This window comes from Gadus chalcogrammus, chromosome 4 (genome assembly GCF_026213295.1).
Source record: "Gadus chalcogrammus isolate NIFS_2021 chromosome 4, NIFS_Gcha_1.0, whole genome shotgun sequence".
Classification (NCBI taxonomy): domain Eukaryota; kingdom Metazoa; phylum Chordata; class Actinopteri; order Gadiformes; family Gadidae; genus Gadus; species Gadus chalcogrammus.
Genome location: NC_079415.1, coordinates 15,497,675 through 15,519,101, shown reverse-complemented (window position 1 = coordinate 15,519,101; position 21,427 = coordinate 15,497,675). Strand labels below are relative to the sequence as shown.

Below are 21,427 nucleotides of genomic sequence, written 5' to 3'. Positions count from 1 at the left end.
GACTATTTTAAATTTGGCTTTGTCTAGTTATTTTCATCAATAAACCACCACTGTTTGGCTCTTTAAACAAAAAGGCTGGCTTCATTCATTTTTTCTCACCATTCATTTGTAGGTAGGTGAGCATGATTGTTTTCATCCGGTAACGTGAGTCATTCAAATGAAATGGTGTATGAATATTCATATTTTATTCATTTATTTAATTTACAATTCATTTTCTAATTGTTCTTAAAATATACAGGACATCCTAGGTGACGATATCCAGAGAGAGATGAGGAAACACTCCATGGACATCTTCATCAGAAAGGAGGATGAAGAAACTGGATACATTGGCATTTTTATGCAAGGAGTCGTCGTTCTTGACAACATTGGATCCATAGCCAGAGCTTGTGCATTGATGCTGGGGGTCATCTATACACTGAACTTGGCTTACCCCAAGGAGCTGAGGCACTACTATGAATTCATTCAGAAAGTCCACTTCAAATTGGAAGGGAAAATAGTCCTTGGACTTAAAAACAAGATTGGGGCTGGACAGTATAATTTTTTCAAACTGCTTTTGTGAACCCCTGGATTTTGTTGTTCAGTGCATAGCCTGTTCTCTTCAGAACCTAGAGCTATGGCACTGAGGAAAATGCTGAACCTGCTGAACCTGAACAAACATTGAATAATTTGTTTTAAAGGTTTCAATTGTCTACTCTTTCCTGGCTACAATGTTAACTGTCTGTTTGCAGTAATCTAAGGCTTTGACTTTATGCTGTATAATATGTCTGTTGAGCTGCATTGTTTGAGCTTGTGTGTTTCAGGGCAAAAGAGACAATTTATATGATTCCAACTTCAAAACTGCCGTTTCACTTTTTCAGTGTGGTAGTTACGTTTTCAATAAGTTTTTAATAAGCGGTACTTAACAAAATAAAGTGTTGAAAATATTTGGTTTGCTTCGTCTGATTATTACATGTATTTGGTCCAACTAAAATGATTAATTTAATTGAAGGGTTTGAGACCCGATTTCTGTCTAGGTTAGAGTCCTAGAATCCGGGTTGGAGTCCCAGAGAAAGGACCAAGTTCCTTTAGATCGGGTTGGACTCCCGACGTGGGTATCTGAGAGCCTGTTGACCTGATCTTTAATACATTGCATTTTTTGCAAATATTTTCTTTTACTTATGCATTATTTTATTTTATTTTATTGTATGACAATGTTTATATGTGAAGCACTTTGAGTCTGCCTTGTGAAAGAAAAGTGCTATATGAATAAATTTGCCTTGCCTTGCCTTACCCGGTGAAGGGCAATGCTGTTAACTACTGTTTTTAAACATTGGTTTTGTGGGTAAAAACAGAACAGAAACCCCAAAAAATTGGTGGGTTTAAATTCTCTGTAGACTTTAATTCAGGACATTATCTATCGGCCATAATAATTGAGACTTCCATCGAGTTTTCTAAAGTAAAAAAAAAAGTGTAACACATTAGGAAGAGAAAATCAAAACAAAGAATGTTTTAGGCCTGGTTAAATTGATGGTGTATATAGGATTATTTAATTTCCATGTTTCTCACAATCCTCACCCTTTGATAACCGTAATGAACTAGAATTTAATCTAATTATAATGATAAAACAATACTGCAGACAACCAAGACTTTTCATCTAAGGTTAGAGCTGGCATATGTCTTAAAAGTAGAAATTTATTTTTCGATGATTTTTTGTGATGAGCTTCAAACATTCCCTTTAGGGAATGTTTCCCTTAAGCCTGAATGCCTCTTTTCATCCAATTTTTTTTTAATGTAATGTAAAAAGGCAATTTCCCTTCCCAATGTACCATAAAAATTGTGCTGTGATTTTGATCAGCTAAATTATTATTTCATCAGAGACAAACCCTCAGGACCTTTTTTCTGTATTTCTCAATTTTCTTTCATTTTAAAAAGTCTGCTTCTTCTTTCAAAAACAATGATTAACTGTTTATATAAATAAATATCACATTTGCATTGTGTAATATACATTGGTGAACCAAACCGATATTATCCACACACTACATTTACACTAAGCCCACAAATAATCATGCGAGACAAAGGATAATAAATTAAGAAAATAATATTGCTGTACCTGTGAACACAATATTTTATACCAGCATGTGACTCAGAGAGCAATAACTCATATTTCTTTAATTTATTTATTTCTGGTATTATGTATTAACCCATTTCAGGAGATGTCTTTGACTCCGTGGCTGTAGTGTGATGCATGGTGTTCGGGATACAGTACATCTTTGTTGTATTTCCTTGATTTATTGCTCACACGGCATGGACCTGTCTTCATTACGATAGTAGAATATGTATTATTTGCCTCTGCCTGTGTATATCTGGGCATTGTTTCTCTTTACATGTATTGTACCCATCACTGGGGCATTTGTCTTTCTGGACTTTAAGGACTGTTTTTCCAAAGGCACGGAGGGAAACAGAGGAGATGTTTTTCTTGATGCTATTCCTATTTTATTTATGTATCGCATTAATCTTATTTAGCTTTTTCTATGAATTGGGTTTACTGCTGTGGCAAAGTTATTTATCCATCCCTCTATTTATGTATGCAACCATCCACCCATTATTCCACTCACTCACCCATCCATCCAATAATTCATCCATTCATCCATCCACCATTGAATCACCAAGCTGCCAATCCATTCATCCATCAATCCATCATTCATACACTACATAGCTGAGTCTTTAAGCTGTGATTCTGGTAGAGGATTCTCCCACATGCTTCCATACATCCTGCATATAAAACAACCGTGCTAGCATCTAGTTCTGTGCAGAAGAACACATCTCCTCCCGTTCCCCCTGTCCCACACCACCACACCCCCCAAACCCTCGGACCTCGTCCAGACCTGCCTTCCGCTCCTTCAGAAGGATTAGGACCCATCCATCCATGAGGCTGAATCAGAAGGCCAATGGGAACATCCAAGGTTATAGCCCAGAAACCTGGAGTCGCTCAGCAGCGATGTGACATTCAATCTGAAGCCCCATGGGTCAACCAGATAAAGCGGGCCGAGGAAAATCCTTCACGGTACACCAAACCGCACCTCCAGAAGATCCTTCCTGCTTTTTAAGTAGAAGAGCGAGCCAACAGTCCAACTGAATAAGTGACGTCTCTAATGAGCCGTGTTGCGCCGTATGAGAGCCCGAGTTAGAGGAGTAGCAGACGTAGTGTTTTGATATGTGGGCGAGATGCGGCCCCATTACGATGCACCGTTTGGGTAATTTGCATAATAAGCCACCGGAAAAATCAGATCACAAGCCGCGAGCGAAAAGACATATTGAGTGACATGGTGACACCAGGTGAGACTGCACATTCACTGAGGGGAAAATCTGGCATTATGCAAGACTTTCCCTTCCCCATGTTATAATGCGGTATCATGTCCTAATGTAGGTGGCGTTGAGACACTGTACCGGGTAGTAAGCATGCAAATCATTGATTTATTTGTTTTGGGTTATTTCCAGCACATCACAGCCCTTTTTGGCAAATGTGTGTTGAATGTTTTGAACACACACAATATTTGCATAATGATTAAACACACACACACACACACACACACACACACACACACACACACACACACACACACACACACACACACACACACACACACACACACACACACACACAGACACACAGAGACACACACACACACAGAGACACACACACAGAAACACAACACAGTTCCCTTTCAAAGTAAAATACATCCCAAAGAGAGAAAGGGCTGAATGTACATTCAGGTTTAGCTGAGCACACGTATTATTCTTACCTCTGCAACCTGCAGCAGAGCAGGCCTGCAGCCTACTCCAGAAGTGAGGCCATGCATTGTTTTCACTGAGAGGTACGTTCTGTTCAACCACAGTCGGCTACATCATATCTTAAGGTGAACAAGGATACTTGAGTTGAGCTCGAGCACCCATGCTGTATAAGATGGGAAAAAATGTTCTCAGAATCTTCGCTTCCCAAAAGGAGGCCAGTCCAATACGAAGCAGCCCCAATACATTCTGTCTCTGTGTGTTTTGCTCTGTAAAATGAGCTCTAAGGTTTAAAGCTATTAGGTGGGTTTGATTTCTAAAAATGGCTCATCAATTATTGAGTGAAATACACTTTGTGAATATGCACTGTAGGAGCCAATTAAGATTTCATACCGCTCCTGGCTAATATCTGACTAATAATAGCCTGTCTTCCGTGATTGGTTCAGGGGCTCCATCTTGCCTGTCAATCACAAGTGCATGAAATGCAACCCTTGTCAATGGAGTACGGAGGGAGGGAGGGAGACGAGAGGGGTGCAACGTATTATTGCATAGTTTCAAAATCGAACGTTAGTGTGTCACTTCACTTTAACAAACGGTCTTCGGTAGATTCAGTGAAGGCGGTGGTTCTACTGACGCAACGGTAGGCCACCAGCCAACTCTGAGTCACAACTTGAAACTCTTTCTCCCTAATGATTATTTTACTTTTTTAAGGCAAAGGGGGTTGTTGACTAAGTTCACTTAAGTCCCGTGGCTCAGCCTAGTTTTCCAACCCAAATGATAATGAATCTAATATCTACCGGGCAACAATGGAGCGAAGCCATGAGTGGGTTGTTCCTTTTGGAGAACACCGGCCCTATTCTGCCAGCCCGCCCCAATCAATTAAGACCTTGTTAAGTGTACTGGAGGTTTCTCCAAGAACAGGACTAGTAGTATGAGTAATAGGCCTGGTGTCTCAGGTTAGCTTCACCACTGCAATTCCACTGGAGCTCTGACACATGTCTTTCATAGAGGATTTTTGTTCTGAACATCTTCTTATGGATCTTTCCCGTGAACATTTCTGTTCAACGTCTACATTGGTTCAATAGGATGTGGAAGTTACGATGGATGCATGCTGAATTTAACCTATCTAAGCTAAGCTGCTGGATAGTAACTATGACTCATATCAAGCAAGGTGTTTGATACAATTTAATGGTAATAATTTCTAATAAATATATTCATCCACAGTAATCCTTATGCCTCGATAACCTTTTTTGATTTTTACTATAATGGTTAATAGATATGATTTGAAATGCTCATAAAATGGCAGGTTTGCATGTTTAAGATCCCCAAGAATGAAAGGCCACATCCAAACCAGCATCCCAACTCTCTGGGTTTCTATCTCTGCCATTGTAATTCTATCCGGAACGAGAAGCCGCTCTGAATAGCATATGTCTAAGTATATCTTCTCCATATTTTTAGCGGCTACCTCATATATGTATGAAAGAGGGAGAGCGCGAGAGGGAGAGTGAGGGAGGATGACTAGGCAGCCCTCATATAGAGTCTGTGTCCATTCCGTCCTGCGTATCCCCCCTCTCTCCTAGAGACCTGTGGACGTGGTGGATCACAGCAGTTCGTCATGCTCTCTTTACAGAAGTCCAAGGAGACTCCGCTTTCTTCGTCATCTTTATCTTTACTAAAGGTGCACAGATATTTAGGCCTCATTCCTCAAACGGCGATAATGGGCTGACAATAAACCGTACAATAAACCCCCCTCAAGACATTTCTCACGGTAAAGAGACAGGTGCAAATACCAATGGTTACATTATCAAACCTTAGGATTAGAAAGTGCCCAATTAAGCCAAAATTCGTCAGTCTCTGGAGATAAAAACAGTAATAAATAAAATGCAGGATTATAATAATAATTGACGTTAATTTTTATTTTTTTTATTTTATTATCATATATCCCGACTGCATGATAATCATATACATGAAGATAATAAAAGAAAGGTATTTCTACCTCAGAAGAAACACATTTTTTGAGCTATTTTCCATGAGTGGCAAGCATTGAACCCTGCAGAAAAGAACAGTATTTAACGACCCTGACACCTGCCCGAGACACCTGCCCGAGGGAACAAGCTAGCTAGCCCGTTTTGGAGGGAAACAGCTAGCTAGGCCATTTTAAAAGGAACCAGGTAGCTAGTTCGCACCACAATGTTCTTTAATTGACCACCTGCTAAGGCGGGCCCTCATGGAGCCGATGATCACAGAAAAAACTGAAGAACCCCCAGCACTCCTCAACTGCTTGGCATTGATTAGTCCACTCCATTGCTTTCATTTCACTTACATTTTTTCTCTCTCCCGCCTCTCTCCCCTCTCTCCCCTCTCTCGCTCTCTCACTCACAGACGCTCTCTCCTTGCCTCTTCTTACCAAAGATTAAAATTAAGCCGCGTTGGTCACTGAGTAAATCGCCCGGGTTGGAGATACCAAAAGACGAGGCAAAAGGAGAAAATTGCCCGTAACCGATGCCAGTTGATTCAGGATCACCCAATTGGTAATTAGGGTTATATCCTTTTCTTTATCATCTCCTTTTATCCAATTCTTGTTGTGGATTAGAGCTATCCGACGCACGCACGCACGCACGCACACGCACACGCACACGCACACACACACACACAATAATAAAGGGGTTATTTGGACATTAGCAGACTCTTTAGACAACAGGCAGCTCAGTCTCATTGTTCTGGGCTGAAAAGAGGAGACCTTCCAATCAATTAACCCAGACAACACGTTGCTATTCACACGTCCTCCTCAAACGGGCATTCCATGCAGAGGAAGAATGTGTGATTCATGATGATAAGCATGCCTTATGCAGCATCTCAGTGGTAGGATGCTTCTGGATAGGGTGGTGTGTGTGTGTGTGTGTGTGTGTGTGTGTGTGTGTGTGTGTGTGTGTGTGTGTGTGTGTGTGTGTGTGTGTGTGTGTGTGTGTGTGTGTGTGTGTGTGTGTGTGAGGAATCAAGAGAGCATCTTTGTTTGAACGCTTGAGATGCTCTTGTGGCCACACACATTACACAGACACATACACATACAGACACACATACACTTGCTGAAGGAGTTGGGCTTGTCCTCTGGTCAGAGGTGGTCCCATCCGGACCCCACCCCCCCGTTGGAGATGAAGGGGGCAGAAAGGACCCAGATCTGTATTGATCCCTGAGTTTGTGATGTAAGAGAGGACTGCTCTTAGCTCGGTGCGGCCTCGTCGATGCCCTGCCTCGTTGTTATCAGTCTTAATGACAAACCCAAGCCCTTAGGTCGCCCTGAGAGGTGAACTAATCAAAGTTATTCAGCATAATTAACCTTGCTTTAGTATTGGACTTATTGTATTGGACTATGATTATAGAAAACACACACACATTCATGTGTAGTACATGGATAAAGAAATGCATGGTTGTAACCTAAAGGATATAAACAATTAAGGCGCTTGTATGTACGGGTTGACTTCGTGCCAAATGGGTTTGGCAGGAATCACAATTAGCTTGGGAATGGGCAGAGATAAATGGGCAGAGCATTGTTCAGCAGATCACAGCGATTGATTAAACAGACTTTTGCTGCTAATTGGCTGGGTTCACGGGGAAGACTTTGGACAGAGCACTCCATCGTACACATGGAGAAAGTCAGGGGATAAGGACAGAGAGGAGGAACGACCAGACAGAAAGAAAGAAAGAAAGAAAGAAAGAAAGAAAGAAAGAAAGAAAGAAAGAAAGAAAGAAAGAAAGAAAGAAAGAAAGAAAGAAAGAAAGAAAGAAAGAAAGAAAGAAAGAAAGAAAGAAAGAAAGAAAGAAAGGTAAAGTAAAGAAATAATTAGGAAAAGGAAGAAATACACAAGGAATAAAATACATAAATAATGATTTAAAGACCATGAAAGAACACACTAAATAAATACATAAATAAATAAAGGAAAGATTAACAGAGAAGAGCAAGAAGGGAAGAGAGAGAGATGATTTGGGTAAAGGGGTCTGATAATGCTCAGAGACAATAGTGGCAGTAAATCTGTGTCTTCAACAGCTGCTCTTATACACAAATGTGCCTCTTTCTTCCACGGCGCTTAGTTCTGCTCAACAGGGAACCACCTTTAAAAAAAATATGGTGCCTAAATGATCACACAAGGACAAAACACCCTTCAGGACAAAGTCGAACTTAAAAAGCAAAGCAGTATGTAAAACAAAACATGTCATCCGACTATTAATGCCGCGTTTCCACTGCAGGGTGCGGAACGGATCGGATCGCAAAGGTGCGGTAGGGAGGGGGCGGTATAGCCCAGCTCAGTTCCGAGGTCGCGTTTCCACTGCCGACAGTACCCTTTTGCCGCGTTTCCACTGCAGGGTGCGGAACGGATCGGATCGCAAAGGTGCGGTAGGGAGGGGGCGGTAAAGCCCAGCTCAGTTCCGAGGTCGCGTTTCCACTGCCGACAGTACCCTTGGTGGTAGGCCGGATGTCGATCGCCGCGGCAGCTACGTAAACATCGTAAACAACGTCTTCCTCCCCAAGAATTGCGACGAACGTCTCCACCTCCTTGTTCGCCCAAGCAAGCTTTTTACGCGACATGTTAATTGTAAAGAATAATACCTCGAGGCTACTGTTTGTTTGTTTTTATACCCGCGTCACCCGGAAGTGACGATTCTGTCGACCAATCAACGGAGGGGGGGTGTAGCTAGAATTTCACGGGACCCTTTCAGGCGTCTGGTCTCGTTTTGGGTACCGCAAAGGAGGAGTCCCGAGAATGGGGCCGGAACGGGTACGGCAAAGTCCGGGTCACGCCCACTTTTGGCGGTGGAAACGCGACCCGACCCGCACCTTTGCGATCCGATCCGTTCCGCACCCTGCAGTGGAAACGCGGCATTTGTGGTAGGCCGGATGTCGATCGCCGCGGCAGCTAGGTAAACATCGTAAACAACGTCTTCCTCCCCAAGAATGCAGACGAACGTCTCCACCTCCTTGTTCGCCCAAGCAAGCGTTTTACGCAACATGTTAATTGTAAAGAATAATACCCGGGCCGTCCCCAAGGCTACTGTTTGTTTGTTTTTATCCCCGCACCACCCGGAAGTGATGATTCTGTCGACCAATCAACGGAGGGGGTGTGTAGCTAGAATTTCCCGGGACCCTTTCAGGCGTCTCGTCTCGTTTTCGGTACCCCAACGGAGAAGTCCCGAGAAAGGGGCCGGAACGGGTACGGCAAAGTCCGGGTCACGCCCACTTTTGGCGGTGGAAACGCGACCCGACCCGCACCTTTGCGATCCGATCCGTTCCGCACCCTGCAGTGGAAACGCGCCAGTGGGCAGAGGTGGTGTAATTGTAGTCCTACTTGTGTGGGTCTTAACTACATTGACTTTACCTCAGAGTGCTAACTTTACCTCAAAGTATAAGCTGTCTTGCGAGACAAATAGGATGTCCTTAAGATAATGATGCAATGCTTTAGCATGACAGGACATTGCTGTTGCTGAGGTATGGGGACAAAAGGGTAATAGTACCAACAAACTGAAGGTGTCTATTATCTTGCCAGTTTGAGTATCTTAAAGTTTTTCTCTACCTTGTTAAATTTCCCCCGAGTGAATAATCTCGGGGGGTCTTACTCTAACCCTGACCTTAACTGTTTCACCCAATTAACATTATATATGTTCAAATAAGTAATTTCAATTGAGAATAAAGCCTTCAACAGCAGTATGCTTCTGACTTGAAACGACGAACACCGGACGGAATCGCCCAAGAATAGCATCAGCCTTGATCTCCTACGTATCATAACAATACGCTCGGTACACATGTGAACTTGTAGCAAACCATGTCTTGTCTGTTTAGCATTAGGGCGATTTGCTCATTACTTAGAAGCTTAGACCTACATAGCTTATTGGAAAGATAGCAAATGTTGACGTCTTTGTCTTCCTGACAAAGACGCCCCAGAAGTCATTATCTCCTCCTGCGCTCACCTGTGGTGTGTGCGGATGCTACACACAACTAATGTTTGTAGAGGCACTTCTGAAAAACACAAATAGTTCAGAAAGAGCTGTTTTGGAGTGTACTTAGAGCAGCACTTTCTGGTAATGTGAGTTGATGATGTGAAAAAGAAAATGTTAGTATGTTGATAACAGAAATTGGGTCTATCTATCTCTCTCTCTCTATACTTATTTGCCTTTGATGTTTATGGGCCGATACATTTTATGGATTCAACTCATTTGAACCATCTTCGACCTTGTCTATTTTGTACCACATGATGTACTGTGAGATTCCCGCCTTTTCTGCAACGGTGAGTGCTTTGTATATATTCCTTTACGGAGGATCAATCCAAGAAGGCATCTTCAAAGGCTCTCTGGAAATGTATTTTCCATTTTATTCAACGTATGTCCCCTGCTTTGCTTGGTGCTAAAAGCACTTGACCAGACTGAGATCTATGTCTGGTCAAGATCTCTCCCCTTTTGATGTATCTCCATACATCAAAAGGGTCCTATTTGCGTGCGTGCCTGCGCGTGTGTGTGTTTGCAAGCATGAGGGTGCTATTCCGCAAAGGCCCTCGAGAGCGATCAAATTTATAATGAAAGAAAACAAGGCTACTTCAGCCACGAGCTCCGATCAGGGCTCAATGGCTCCTTATTAGGAGATAATGCCAGATGATCAGACAAGGACTGCTTGTGTTGCGGTTAAAACTATACAAAAAACTATAAAAGAAACGTTCAAAAAATGTTAACGGCTGAGGAGATTTTTTCAGCTGGGCAGTTGCGCTTGGGCCTCACAAACTGTTGGGGAACATCTCTGTGATCTCTCTGACTGGAAAGTTGTTAAAGGTGGGAAAGTCTCTGAAAAACCCAAGAAGTCTGAAACCCTTTCCGAGGGTGGTACTTTTCAATCAGCGGCAAAAAAAAGACAATGGGGGTTTATCTGCCCTTTAGTAGGATAATGTTTCATAAAATAATCATGCCAATGCGATCGTGTTAGCTGTTGTTTTGATTTTTCTCTCTCGCTCTCTCTCATTCAGTTTTGCGCTGGGCTCTAACACGGGCCCACACACACGCACATACATACGAACACGCACATGCGCACATACACACGCACGTTTCAACGGAATTCACTGCCATTAAATATTCATTCTCTTTTGATTACTCTCGCAATTCATTCGTCACCGTGAGATTGGACAGCTGTTTGCTGATATTGTCAAATGCCACTATGACAGAGACTAATAACTTGATGGATTAAAGTATTCTGCTACGTTACTCTTTGAGAGACACAGGCCACGTTTATACCTAGCAGGGTATTTATATAAACGAATATTTCCCCCCCAAAAAGTTGTCGTTTATATCAAAACGCATAAATACGCCGTTGAGCGCCATTATAACTATGCCAAACCTATGGGCGGCAGTGTAGGGAGAAGGATAATGCCATGCAAGCCAATCAGAATCCTCAGAATCAACAACAACGAATAACACGAGCGTCTTCCTGTAAAAAACCAACTGTAAACATAGGGCGCTCATACGACGTTAAGCATTTCCTGGCGCATAATGTGACACTTCAGAACCCTCAAACCCTGTTTCTCCCCGTTGACACGACAACACATAACCGGCGTTTTCAGAAATCTCCACTTTGGCTGGAGTTTTTAGAAATGATCGTTTTCTGTGACAAAAACTGCGTTTTTGTGTAAATGAGAGGCCAAACCGCGTGGAAATATCTGCGTTTTCCCTTCGTGTAAACGGGGCCACAAACACACTCTCTCTCTCCCTCTGTCACGCTATGTTGGGCCTGGAACTGCTGACTCGTTGGGGTACCAGGGTGGACATGGCCGGAGCAACCATCACCGTTGGCGCGGAGACTGTGGTGCTCCAGTCTGGACGGGAAGGGCAAGGGGTCTCTGGAGGCCAGCGGAGTAGTCGCCAGGTGGCCTGAAACGCCAGGTGGCCTCCCGACGGCCCTGTGCATTTCTGGAGTGTCGCAACTGCCTGCGGCAGGAGGAGAGACCGACACCGAGGCTGACCGGACCATTGGTGAGGCGGAGGGGTTGGCTCCTGCTGACGGCGAGTCAGTTGGAGCAGCAGTAGCGGGCCGACGAGACCCTGGCGTTGGTGAGGGAGCTGGCCGGAGGTGTCGGCGCGAGGGCCTGAGTTGAAGGCCTACCACTCCCAGTGGGGATGCTTCCAGCTCCACAACGGGGTGGTCCACCACAGATGGCAGGACCCTAAAGGTAAGGGCGACATTCTGCAGCCGTTGGCGCCCCGTGTGCTTCGTCCCCAGTTGCTGCAGCTGGTCGACGTCTCGTTGGGAGCGGGGCACTATGGGAACGCCAAGACCCTGCATCGCCTGCGGGTGCAGTTCTACTGGCTGGGCTGTCGACGGGACGTTGAGCTGCACGTCCACTGCTGCGACACCTGTACGGCACAGAAAGGGCCTGCCCAGCGTTCCCATGCCCCGCTCCATGTTGCACCGATGGAGCGGGTGGGGGTCGACGTCCTGGGCCATTTCCTGTCACCGACTCCGCCAACCGCTACGTCCTCGTGGCCATGGACTACTTCACCAAATGGCCTGAGGCGTATGTGGTGCCGGATCAGAGTGCCGCCCCCACCGCGGAGAGGCTGGTGGAGGACATGTTTGCCCGTTTCGGGGTCCCTGCCGAGCTCCACAGCCACCAGGGGCGGCACTTCGAGTCCCAGGTTTTTGGGGAGGTCTGCCGGCGACTTGGGGTGGACGAGGACGACGCCGCTCCATCCCCAGAGTGACGGGTTGGTGGAGCGGTATAACCGCACCCTGGCCACCCAGCTCGCCATCCTCACCAGCCAGCACCAACGGGACTGGGACCGCCATATGCCGCTGTTCCTGTGGTCCTAACGGACTGCAGTGCAGGAGTCCAGTCACTGCACGCCGGCTGCCCTCATTTTCGGGTGGGAGCTCCGGACACCGGTGGACTTGGTGTTCGGGTCCCTGCCTGAGCCTGAGATCGCTGGGGGTGCGGCTATGGACTATTTCTGCAGGCTGAGGGATCGCCTGCTGGTGGTCCATGACTACACCCACCAGGCTCAGGCTGCCTCAGGGGTGAGGCAGAAGAGAGGCTATGACACTCACTCGTGTAGTTGATTATTGGATGTTAAACCTATGAGTAAGATAATAGACTTGATTTAGCAATGATGGAATTTAAAAGTAAATTATGTACAGTTGTGTTCTGGGCATATTACATTTTTCATGGGTTAAAAGTAACAACACTATTATGAAGATAGCCAACCCCACTCAACAATCTATCAAGATCCACCAAGGTGGATGGGTCCCGGGTCGCGTGCGTCAGAACGAACCATGAAAAAACAAGACAGATTGACGAGCCATTCAAATATTTTAGTAATCTGACACAGAAAGTACAAAGACAGCATGCATATACCATTTCACATTTCACGCTCGCTCACTAAGCCTCTTCACCACTCATAGTCAGTGAACGAACAGCAAGTCAGCGACTCAGCAACTAGTGGGTCTGAGAACGAACAAGACGAACGAGAGAGAAGAATGAGGTCGGTTTGTTCTTGTTAAAGATTTGTTCATTCCAACTGATTCGGTCGCAAGCGACCCATCACTACAACGAACACACTTGCGCGTATGTCCACAAGCACACACACACACACACACACACACACACACACACACACACACACACACACACACACACACACACACACACACACACACACACACACACACACACACACACACACACACACTTTAAGTGGCAGTATACAGTCAATACGACCATACAAGTCAATTTAACAGTGTGATATAAGCATTCAAACAAACACACACGGCGAACGCCATACTCGTAACTCCCAGGATTCATTGTCTAGTTACATCCACGACAATATCATATTTCACACAAAGAGGTGCATCGGAGGAGAATCTGAATTGCTGAATACGTTCGCTGTCATTCAACGCTTTTAAAAGGGTATGGTTTAGTAAGAATGTCCTTGGTTTTCAAGTCAAATCCAATCCATATTGGCGATATAACCACCACATATGTAGGCCTACATATATATGCACATATTTTGTTTGTGTAGTTTCTGTTTATAAAGTTGGAAACAGGTCTGGCTATGGTCTACCTGTGGATCTGACCGCTCAGTCCCCTCTGAAAGTGTGGAAGTGGGGATGGAAATAGAGGACGGGGAGACGAATTGGTTATTTTTCAATAATTCAAAAGTTGGAATCCAGATAATGCGGCCACCGCGCAATCTCCAAAAGTCCCCCACACTATAGCCCCGCACACTAACCGTGCACAAGGGCTTTTTATCCATTTGAAATGTCAGTTGAATCAAAGCTTGAGCAATAGCCAGCAGGTGATTTTTTTAATAATTAAACATGGCTTTTAACGCGCTCTCTTTCTCTTAACCAAATCTCTGTAGGCCTACCTCTCTCTCCCTCGCTCTCTCCCCCTTTCGCTCTCTCTCTCCTCTTTTCTCTATCGTTCTCACTCCCGATCTCTCTCTCTTTCAATCACTTGGTCTCTCCTTTCGTGTGATAGGGAAATAAAAATGTCCAGAGTGTTGAGTTTTGAGTGAGTCTTGTCGTCTTCTTTCTGCAGTTTGCTTTCTCTCGATCTCCTCTCCTCTTTATTCTAGTGCCTTGGTGCGAGGCACCTTTTAAAGAATTTAACCGTTCATCTCCTCGTGGTTTATGCCCAAAAAGTCTGACAATTATTTAAAGTTATATTTCAAAAAAAATCTGGCTAATTTGCTTATTGACTTGCAAATGTTGAAACTGGTGTCAATGGGTCAGGGCTATCAGAGGGGTCCCCACTGATTAGCTATATAATAAGAAGAAACCTGATTGGAATTCATAACGGTCACCTGCCTGCAGGTGAATTTGCTTCCACGAGATGGAATAATAACAAGACGGTAATGGGCGTGAATGGACAGTAAACACGCAGTAGACGTTCACACAAAGCCCATTATCGTCCAAGGGAAAAAGCAGAAAACAATCGGCATCACAGTCACAGATACAGCTCGACAGATTTCTGTTGACCAGAAGTGTCTTTCGAGAGAATATAAAACGAGCAGTGAAATCAATCGTCCCCAAATTACCAGGAAACGTGTCCAAACGCGTTCCGTTAAGAGCACACACTGAAACCATCTTTAGTTTTGCCATCGGGTCCGCATGTGCGAAGTGGAAGAGTCACATAATACACATTTTGAATCTTAGCGAGACATTCCACTTGTCCGAAAAATGGATTTAAAGACAGAAAACAGGGTAGCGTAGCGTTTTAAACGGGATGGGATAAGGGACACATCGGTGGACATTATATCAGACAGACCCAGGAGCGAGTTGAGCCATCTGTTTCCGGATGGTTTGGTGTGTACTTATTGAATTCAGGATTACACAAGACAACACGTTTACACCAAACATGATGCCAGAATCTGTATGGTGTAGGCATGGTTTCGGCGCACCTTGCCCAAACCACTTAACTTGTTCTCACTCACTGAATGATGCTGATCCACAGGAGGGCGCGTGGTGCAAAACCACCGCCGCGACGCGCGCCCCTCTCCTCCAAAACACATCGAACAATGAATAACAGCCTGCCCAAACGCTTAAAGACCCTCTGTAAGCTCCATAAAGTGAAAGCATTTCGCTTACCTCTCGCCGAGGTAGCCGGGACTCGAGAGGCGAAAATCACGAGGATGCCACAACTCAGGTAGCATCCTATGGAAATCCGTCCCATCATGGTCCGGAGCCGCATCGCATCGCGGCTGCCCGCTCATGGGCTCTCTGAAGAAGCAATTGGTTTCAGGCGGCGGCGTTGGCGGCTTCACCGTGACAGCCTCCTCCTCCTCCTCAACCACCTCATCCTCCTCTTCTCCTCCTCACCAACCTCCTTCTCTCCTCCTCCTCCGCGCTGTATCTCGCTGCCCACCTCAGCCGAGCTAGGAGCACCGCAGCGCCATCGCGGAGGATCGCAGTGCCGTCAGAACAAAATGAAAAGTCGCCCGGTTCTCCTCGAATCTCGGGCTCAGAGTGCGCGATTGAGAGCGAGAGACAGAAAAAAGGACACACACACAAACAGAGGCGGGCAGCCTTCAGCTTGCGGCCGGAATGAGGGGAGACAAGGTAGGAGAGAGAGAGAGAGAGAGAGAGAGAGAGAGAGAGAGAGAGAGAGAGAGAGAGAGAGAGAGAGAGAGAGAGAGAGAGAGAGAGAGAGAGAGAGAGAGAGAGAGAGAGAGAGAGAGAGAGAGAGAGAGAGAGATGTAACTCTAGTCCATACCTTGGTTGACAGGAAACTTTGTGTGTGTGTGCGTGTGTGCGTGTGTGTACAGAGAACCAAATAATTGATCCTACAACGACTTGATGAGGAGTTGCGAGGTTTCATTTTAATCTCAGCGAAGCAAAAAAATATCAAGCCTTTATTATGAGTTGGGTTACTCAGATAAGGAAACAACTGTCAATTACGTGATGAGTCTTTCGGGAAGCTCCTGTTCAGAAAATAAGTCATTGATATAAAACAACACCTATGGTGTTGGAAGGCAGATAGCTGGCAGAAACTACAAGGGTCTGAACATTGATTGGTTCTTGTTGTATACTAGGATATCATACTTAGTACTAACTTGTAACTAATAAGGACTAATAGTAACTAATAAGGACACGAGACCGTGAGCATTTGATATGCACTGCTTTAGTATTGAACTCACATACGAGAAGGCACATACGACAACGTCAGCACGTAGCATAAGAGAGGGCGTGACCTTGTCCCAGAATGGACAAACTTAAACAGTCAATACACAATAAATCCCTCTCCCTTTACTTCTGATGTAACCTTACAAAATCATAAACATTTCACTGTCTCATTATTCTCTCTAAAACAAAGTATCTGCATTTCCAAAGTGACGTTCAACAAATTATTATTATTACGGAACCAAAGCCTTAACTAGGGAAAGAGGGTAGACGACCTCAATTCCCAGACTGAACCCTGGAGATTATTCTGCCCCAATGAGGATGGTTAGTCTCTTAACTACAATGACAGTCTATCAGGAGGTCATCTGTTTCTTTTGGGGCAAGTATGACCTTTAGTCCCATGGATGTAAGGGAGCCAGCTGCGGGAGGTTTCTCACTTTCTGGCAGGCACCGCATGACTTTGCTCTTTCCTCTATAGCTGCATCCAGGCCTGGCCACCAGAAATAACTGTGTGCAATTTCTTTAATTCGCACCACAGTGTCCTTAATGGAGCTCGTCAAGCACTTTCTCTCTCAATGGCGGTGGAATGATGACCCGATAGCACCACAACAGGCATCCAGACTGGACTGATGTTATTCCTCACCAGGTAACGCTTTAACCGTGGTGACATCTCTCCTCCCCTCCCACAAGTGACAATATCCAGAACCTCAGACGTGACCGGGTCAGTGTGCGTGTGTTTCTTCACGTGAGCTGAGGTTACCGGAGCAGCAGTCATATCTTTGAAGTAGAAGATCTCTGCTTACATTGGCTCAGCGTGCGCGACCGGTAGCGGAAGCCTCAAGAGTCAGTCAGCATTGCCGTACAGGTACGACTTCCTGTACTTGATGTCATACTGGTGGGCCGACAGTAGCAGGGCCCATTGCTGCGTACGGCTAGCTGCGGTCAAAGTGGGTGAGGGCCTCTGATTGAGAGAGGGTTGTTTTCACATCTTTGAAAGCTGCCTCACATTTGTCTGTCCACTTCCATGTCTTGGTTTTGTTAAGGAGCTCATCTAGTGGCTTCAGTCTATTTGAAAGGTTAGGCACAAACTTTGCATTGTATGTCAGCAGGCCAAGAAATGATCTCAACTGGCTCACATTCTTTGGAGCGTCCACAATAGCCTTCACCTTTGATGGTGCCTTGTGAAGTCCTGTGCTATCGATGACATGCCCAAGGTACTCGAAGGACGGTTGGAAAAACTCACACTTGTTTTTCCTGACCCTCAGACCATATTCCTCCAACCTTTGTAATGTAGCATCCATGTTCCTTAAGTGTGACTGTTCATCTGGTCCTGTGATAAGCAGGTTCTCCAGGTAGCACTGCATCCCTGGTAGCCCACTCAGAATTTGGTCCATTGCTCTTTGGAACAGTGCTGGAGCAGATGTAATCCCAAAAGGGAGCCGCCGGTATCTGTAGAGGCCTTTGTGTGTTACCACGGTAAGTAGTTCCTGTGACTCTGGATCCACGTGCATCGGGAGATATGCCTGACATAAGTCCATTCTACTAAACTTCTTCCCACCAGCCAAACCTGCAAAGAGGTCGTCTATGAGGGTTAAAGGATGCAGTCAAAAAGGGGTTCACGTTACTTTAAAATCACCACAGATCCTTGGGGTTCCGTCCTTTTTCATTACTGGAAAATTGGTGTAACCCATTCACTTGTGCTCACTGGTTCAATGACCCCACTTTTGACTAATCTGTCTAGTTCTTTTTCTACTTTGGGTTAACCGTAATGTCTTTCATGCTGCAGAGTTCTTCACCAAAAACTTTGTAGTGTTTTTCCAAGATCTCCTTTAGGTGACTTGTGTCACCATCACTGACCTGAAACACTTCTTGCCAGTTAAGTCTGAGCTTTTCCAGCCACCTGCGGCCTAGCAGTGCTGGACGGTTTCCTTTAATGATCTACAGTGGAAGAGTCTTTTTCTGCGTGCTATGTTCCACTGTTACATCGGCAACTCTGGGAGAGACTCACCAGTGTAGGTCCTTAGTTTCAACTTTGTCTCCCGAAGAGTAAGGTGCTGCAGCTACCCCTTGTAAACAGCATCCGATACCATAGAAACCCGGGTACCAGTGTCCACTTGCATCCGTACTGTTTTGTTTTACAACAGTGTTGTGACCCAGTATCCATCCTCCCCGTCTGTAACAGCTAAAACATGCACTGTATCTTCATCATCAGAATCTGACTAACTACTTGTTTTTTCTTGTTTCTTTGGAAGCCACTTCTCTTTGTCTCTGTATTATTTTTGTGTGTCTGGGTCTTTTTCATTTTACAGCCACGTTCAATATGGCCTTTCTTACCACAGTTTTGGCAGTCTATGTCTTAACACCAACACTCTGTTGCCTGGTGTGCTGTATTCCCACAGCTGTAGCAGGGTTTGCCTGTTGCAGTCAAGTTAACTCAAAAGACAACCTGTGCATATGGGAGGAAGCCCCCAGCTGCTGTGTGTCTCGGGCAGCCATCTCAATTGATGTGCTTATCTCTATAGCCCTATCTAGCGTCAGCTTAGCCTCAGACAACAGTCTTTTTTGGATAGCCTCACGTAAGGCGTCATTGATTGAAACCCCAAAATCACAATGTTCTGATAATCGTTTCGGTACAGCTTTGAACTGTGAAACAGATTCCTCCTCTTCTTGGTTTCTTTTGTGGAATCTGAACCTCTCTGCAATCACCAGTGGCTTAGGGGAGTAGTGCTCTTCTCAATATTGTCACTGTTTCCTCATCGGACAAATCCCCTGGCCTGGCAGGTTGTACTAGACTGCGCAGCAAGTTGAATGTTTTGCATACCATAACACTCAAAAATGTAGGCACCACAACATCATCTGCAATCTTACACCTTTCGGTTTATGAATTCCATGGTTCGGTGTTTTCCTCGGATGGTCCGATATGTCCAATCAGAGCCGCCATTCTTTTTTTTCTTTCCTTCCAGTGTATCTTCACTGCCGGTCTCGTTGCAAATTCGCATTGTCCTGCTTAATACAGTGAGGGTTTCGTATCTGGTTGCCATCAGAGGATGCCCCCGACACATTTGCCGCCCTAGGCGATCGGCTAGGTCCTTTTTTTTCTTCTTCCATGGGCCACCGACGCCGTCTGGGCCCCGGTGCAGTGCAGCGGTTGCACCGTCGATATTGACGCCACTGCCTTTGTTATTAAGGTAAAGGATAAATAAAGTGTGCGGTAGGCTAATACTGCACTGCAGGCTACTGATTTGAAGCAAGCTAATTTTCAATTAATACTAAGCCGTTATTAGTCTACATGATAAATAATGACCTATGGCATATAGGCTAGTTAGCCCCAGATGCCATGACATTACAAAATGGCTATATAATCCTAGCTGCCTGCTAGTAAAACTAGTCCTGATGGGGGGCCTTGTATATAGGGCCCAGAATTTGGTGCTACGCCCCTGCGCACAATCATTCCCGCTGACCAGGAAGTCAATGGTTAATTTTCCTACGATCTTGTGAGGGGTTGTTCGGTTGGCGGAGGTTAAGTATGCAATTATAATGCTAAAGGGGGCATAGAAGCATAATGGCCCTTTGTTAAACGCATAAGTGAACATGTGCCACTTGCCATAAATTGCATTCTTACCCCTAACCGGTGAAAAAAGCTGTTGCTCGAAAGTGTTTGTCCCGACACTGCCCGCCTCGGCAGGTAATCTGTAGTGGTAAATTGCTTGCATACCGATGAAATACTGTATTTAATCTAATGGCTCTTGTTTCTCTCAGACACAGCAAATTACAACAACAATCATTTCTCAACTTTACATAACCACAAAATAGATTTGATGTCTAGATATAGTGAAACATTTGTGCCGTTGTTTCAAGGAGATGCTTAAAGAAGGCACTTGAGAACAGCCAGTCAGGAACAGTCAGTCAGAAATAGTCAACCAGGATGGTCAGGTCGGGAACAGTCTGTCAGAAACAGTCAGCCAGGAACAGTCCGTCAGAAATAGTTACCCTGGAATAGTTAGCCAGGAATAGTGAGTCAGGAATAATCTGGTCAGGAATAGTCACCCAATAACAGTGAGTCAGGGACAATCAGGTCAGGAACAGTCAGCTAGGAGCAATCGGCCAGGGACAGTTAACAAGGTACAGTCAGCCATGGGCAATCAATAAAGTATTTCTTTTTTACGATATACTTTCTTTACTGAACATAAGACTGCACAGGAACCACCATGTGTTCTCTGCACAGTGACCAGCAGGGCAGGAGCAGCGCTGGCCGCTGCAGCCTGTTAATCAGTGACTTGCAGATTAAGTCTGCCTTTAAAGCAGAAGAGGGCCCATGCAGGACCCATTACCAGAGGCCGGTACAGACAAGACATCATGCTCTGGTCAGACTGGTTCCCTGTAGAGCATCTGCTTCTTTCAAAACAAGAGGCCTGCGTGCGTGCAACAAGAATTTGTTGCACGCATCAAAACTGCATCAAAACACAGATTGATTGTGGCTCCAACTATTGAACTTCTGGCCAACATTTCAAGCCCTCCGATATGTCAGGTGTTGAATGAGCTTGTGTACAGGCTGAATAACAGGGCACGGCAGTGACAAACGTGGGATGCACGAGTGAGCTTCCCCTTGCTCAGGAGACCATTCATAACGCTGATGCTCATTGATGAAACCGAAAGGATCCGATGTATATGAGACCGGAGGCAAGGACAGCCAAGTGGGGGACAACTACTATTTGGGTAGAAAGAGTTTAGTAGGACATAGTATAATCTGTTAGAGGACTGTTATACTGAACAAGGGTATACAACTGCAAGGGGTTTTTAGAACGGCTTGTCTATATATTATTATCATATTTATATTGAAATTGTGAAGGTATAAAAGCGGTGTGTGTTTGCACCATTTCATGTTTCGGGTGCTGGTTTCCAGTGCCTAAACATACCTCTTTTAATTAGGTATTAGGATGTTAAAAAGACCCAATTAATACGATTTCGAAGACGCAGCAATGTTCATCTGCCACTATCACGGGGGATTTT

The 21,427-nt window shown here is 45.0% G+C and overlaps 1 protein-coding gene across 1 annotated transcript in view; it reads right to left on the bottom strand.

Moving 5' to 3' along the window:
* Nucleotides 1-15,625, bottom strand: part of LOC130381142 (netrin receptor UNC5D-like) — a 146,658-nt gene extending 131,033 nt beyond the window's left edge. Inside the window, exon 1 of the mRNA XM_056588594.1 lies at nucleotides 15,386-15,625. Within this exon, the coding sequence (XP_056444569.1) occupies nucleotides 15,386-15,488 (103 nt within the window). The 5' untranslated portion in view covers nucleotides 15,489-15,625. The remainder of the gene's footprint in view (nucleotides 1-15,385) is intronic.
* Nucleotides 15,626-21,427: the final 5,802 nt, after the last annotated feature.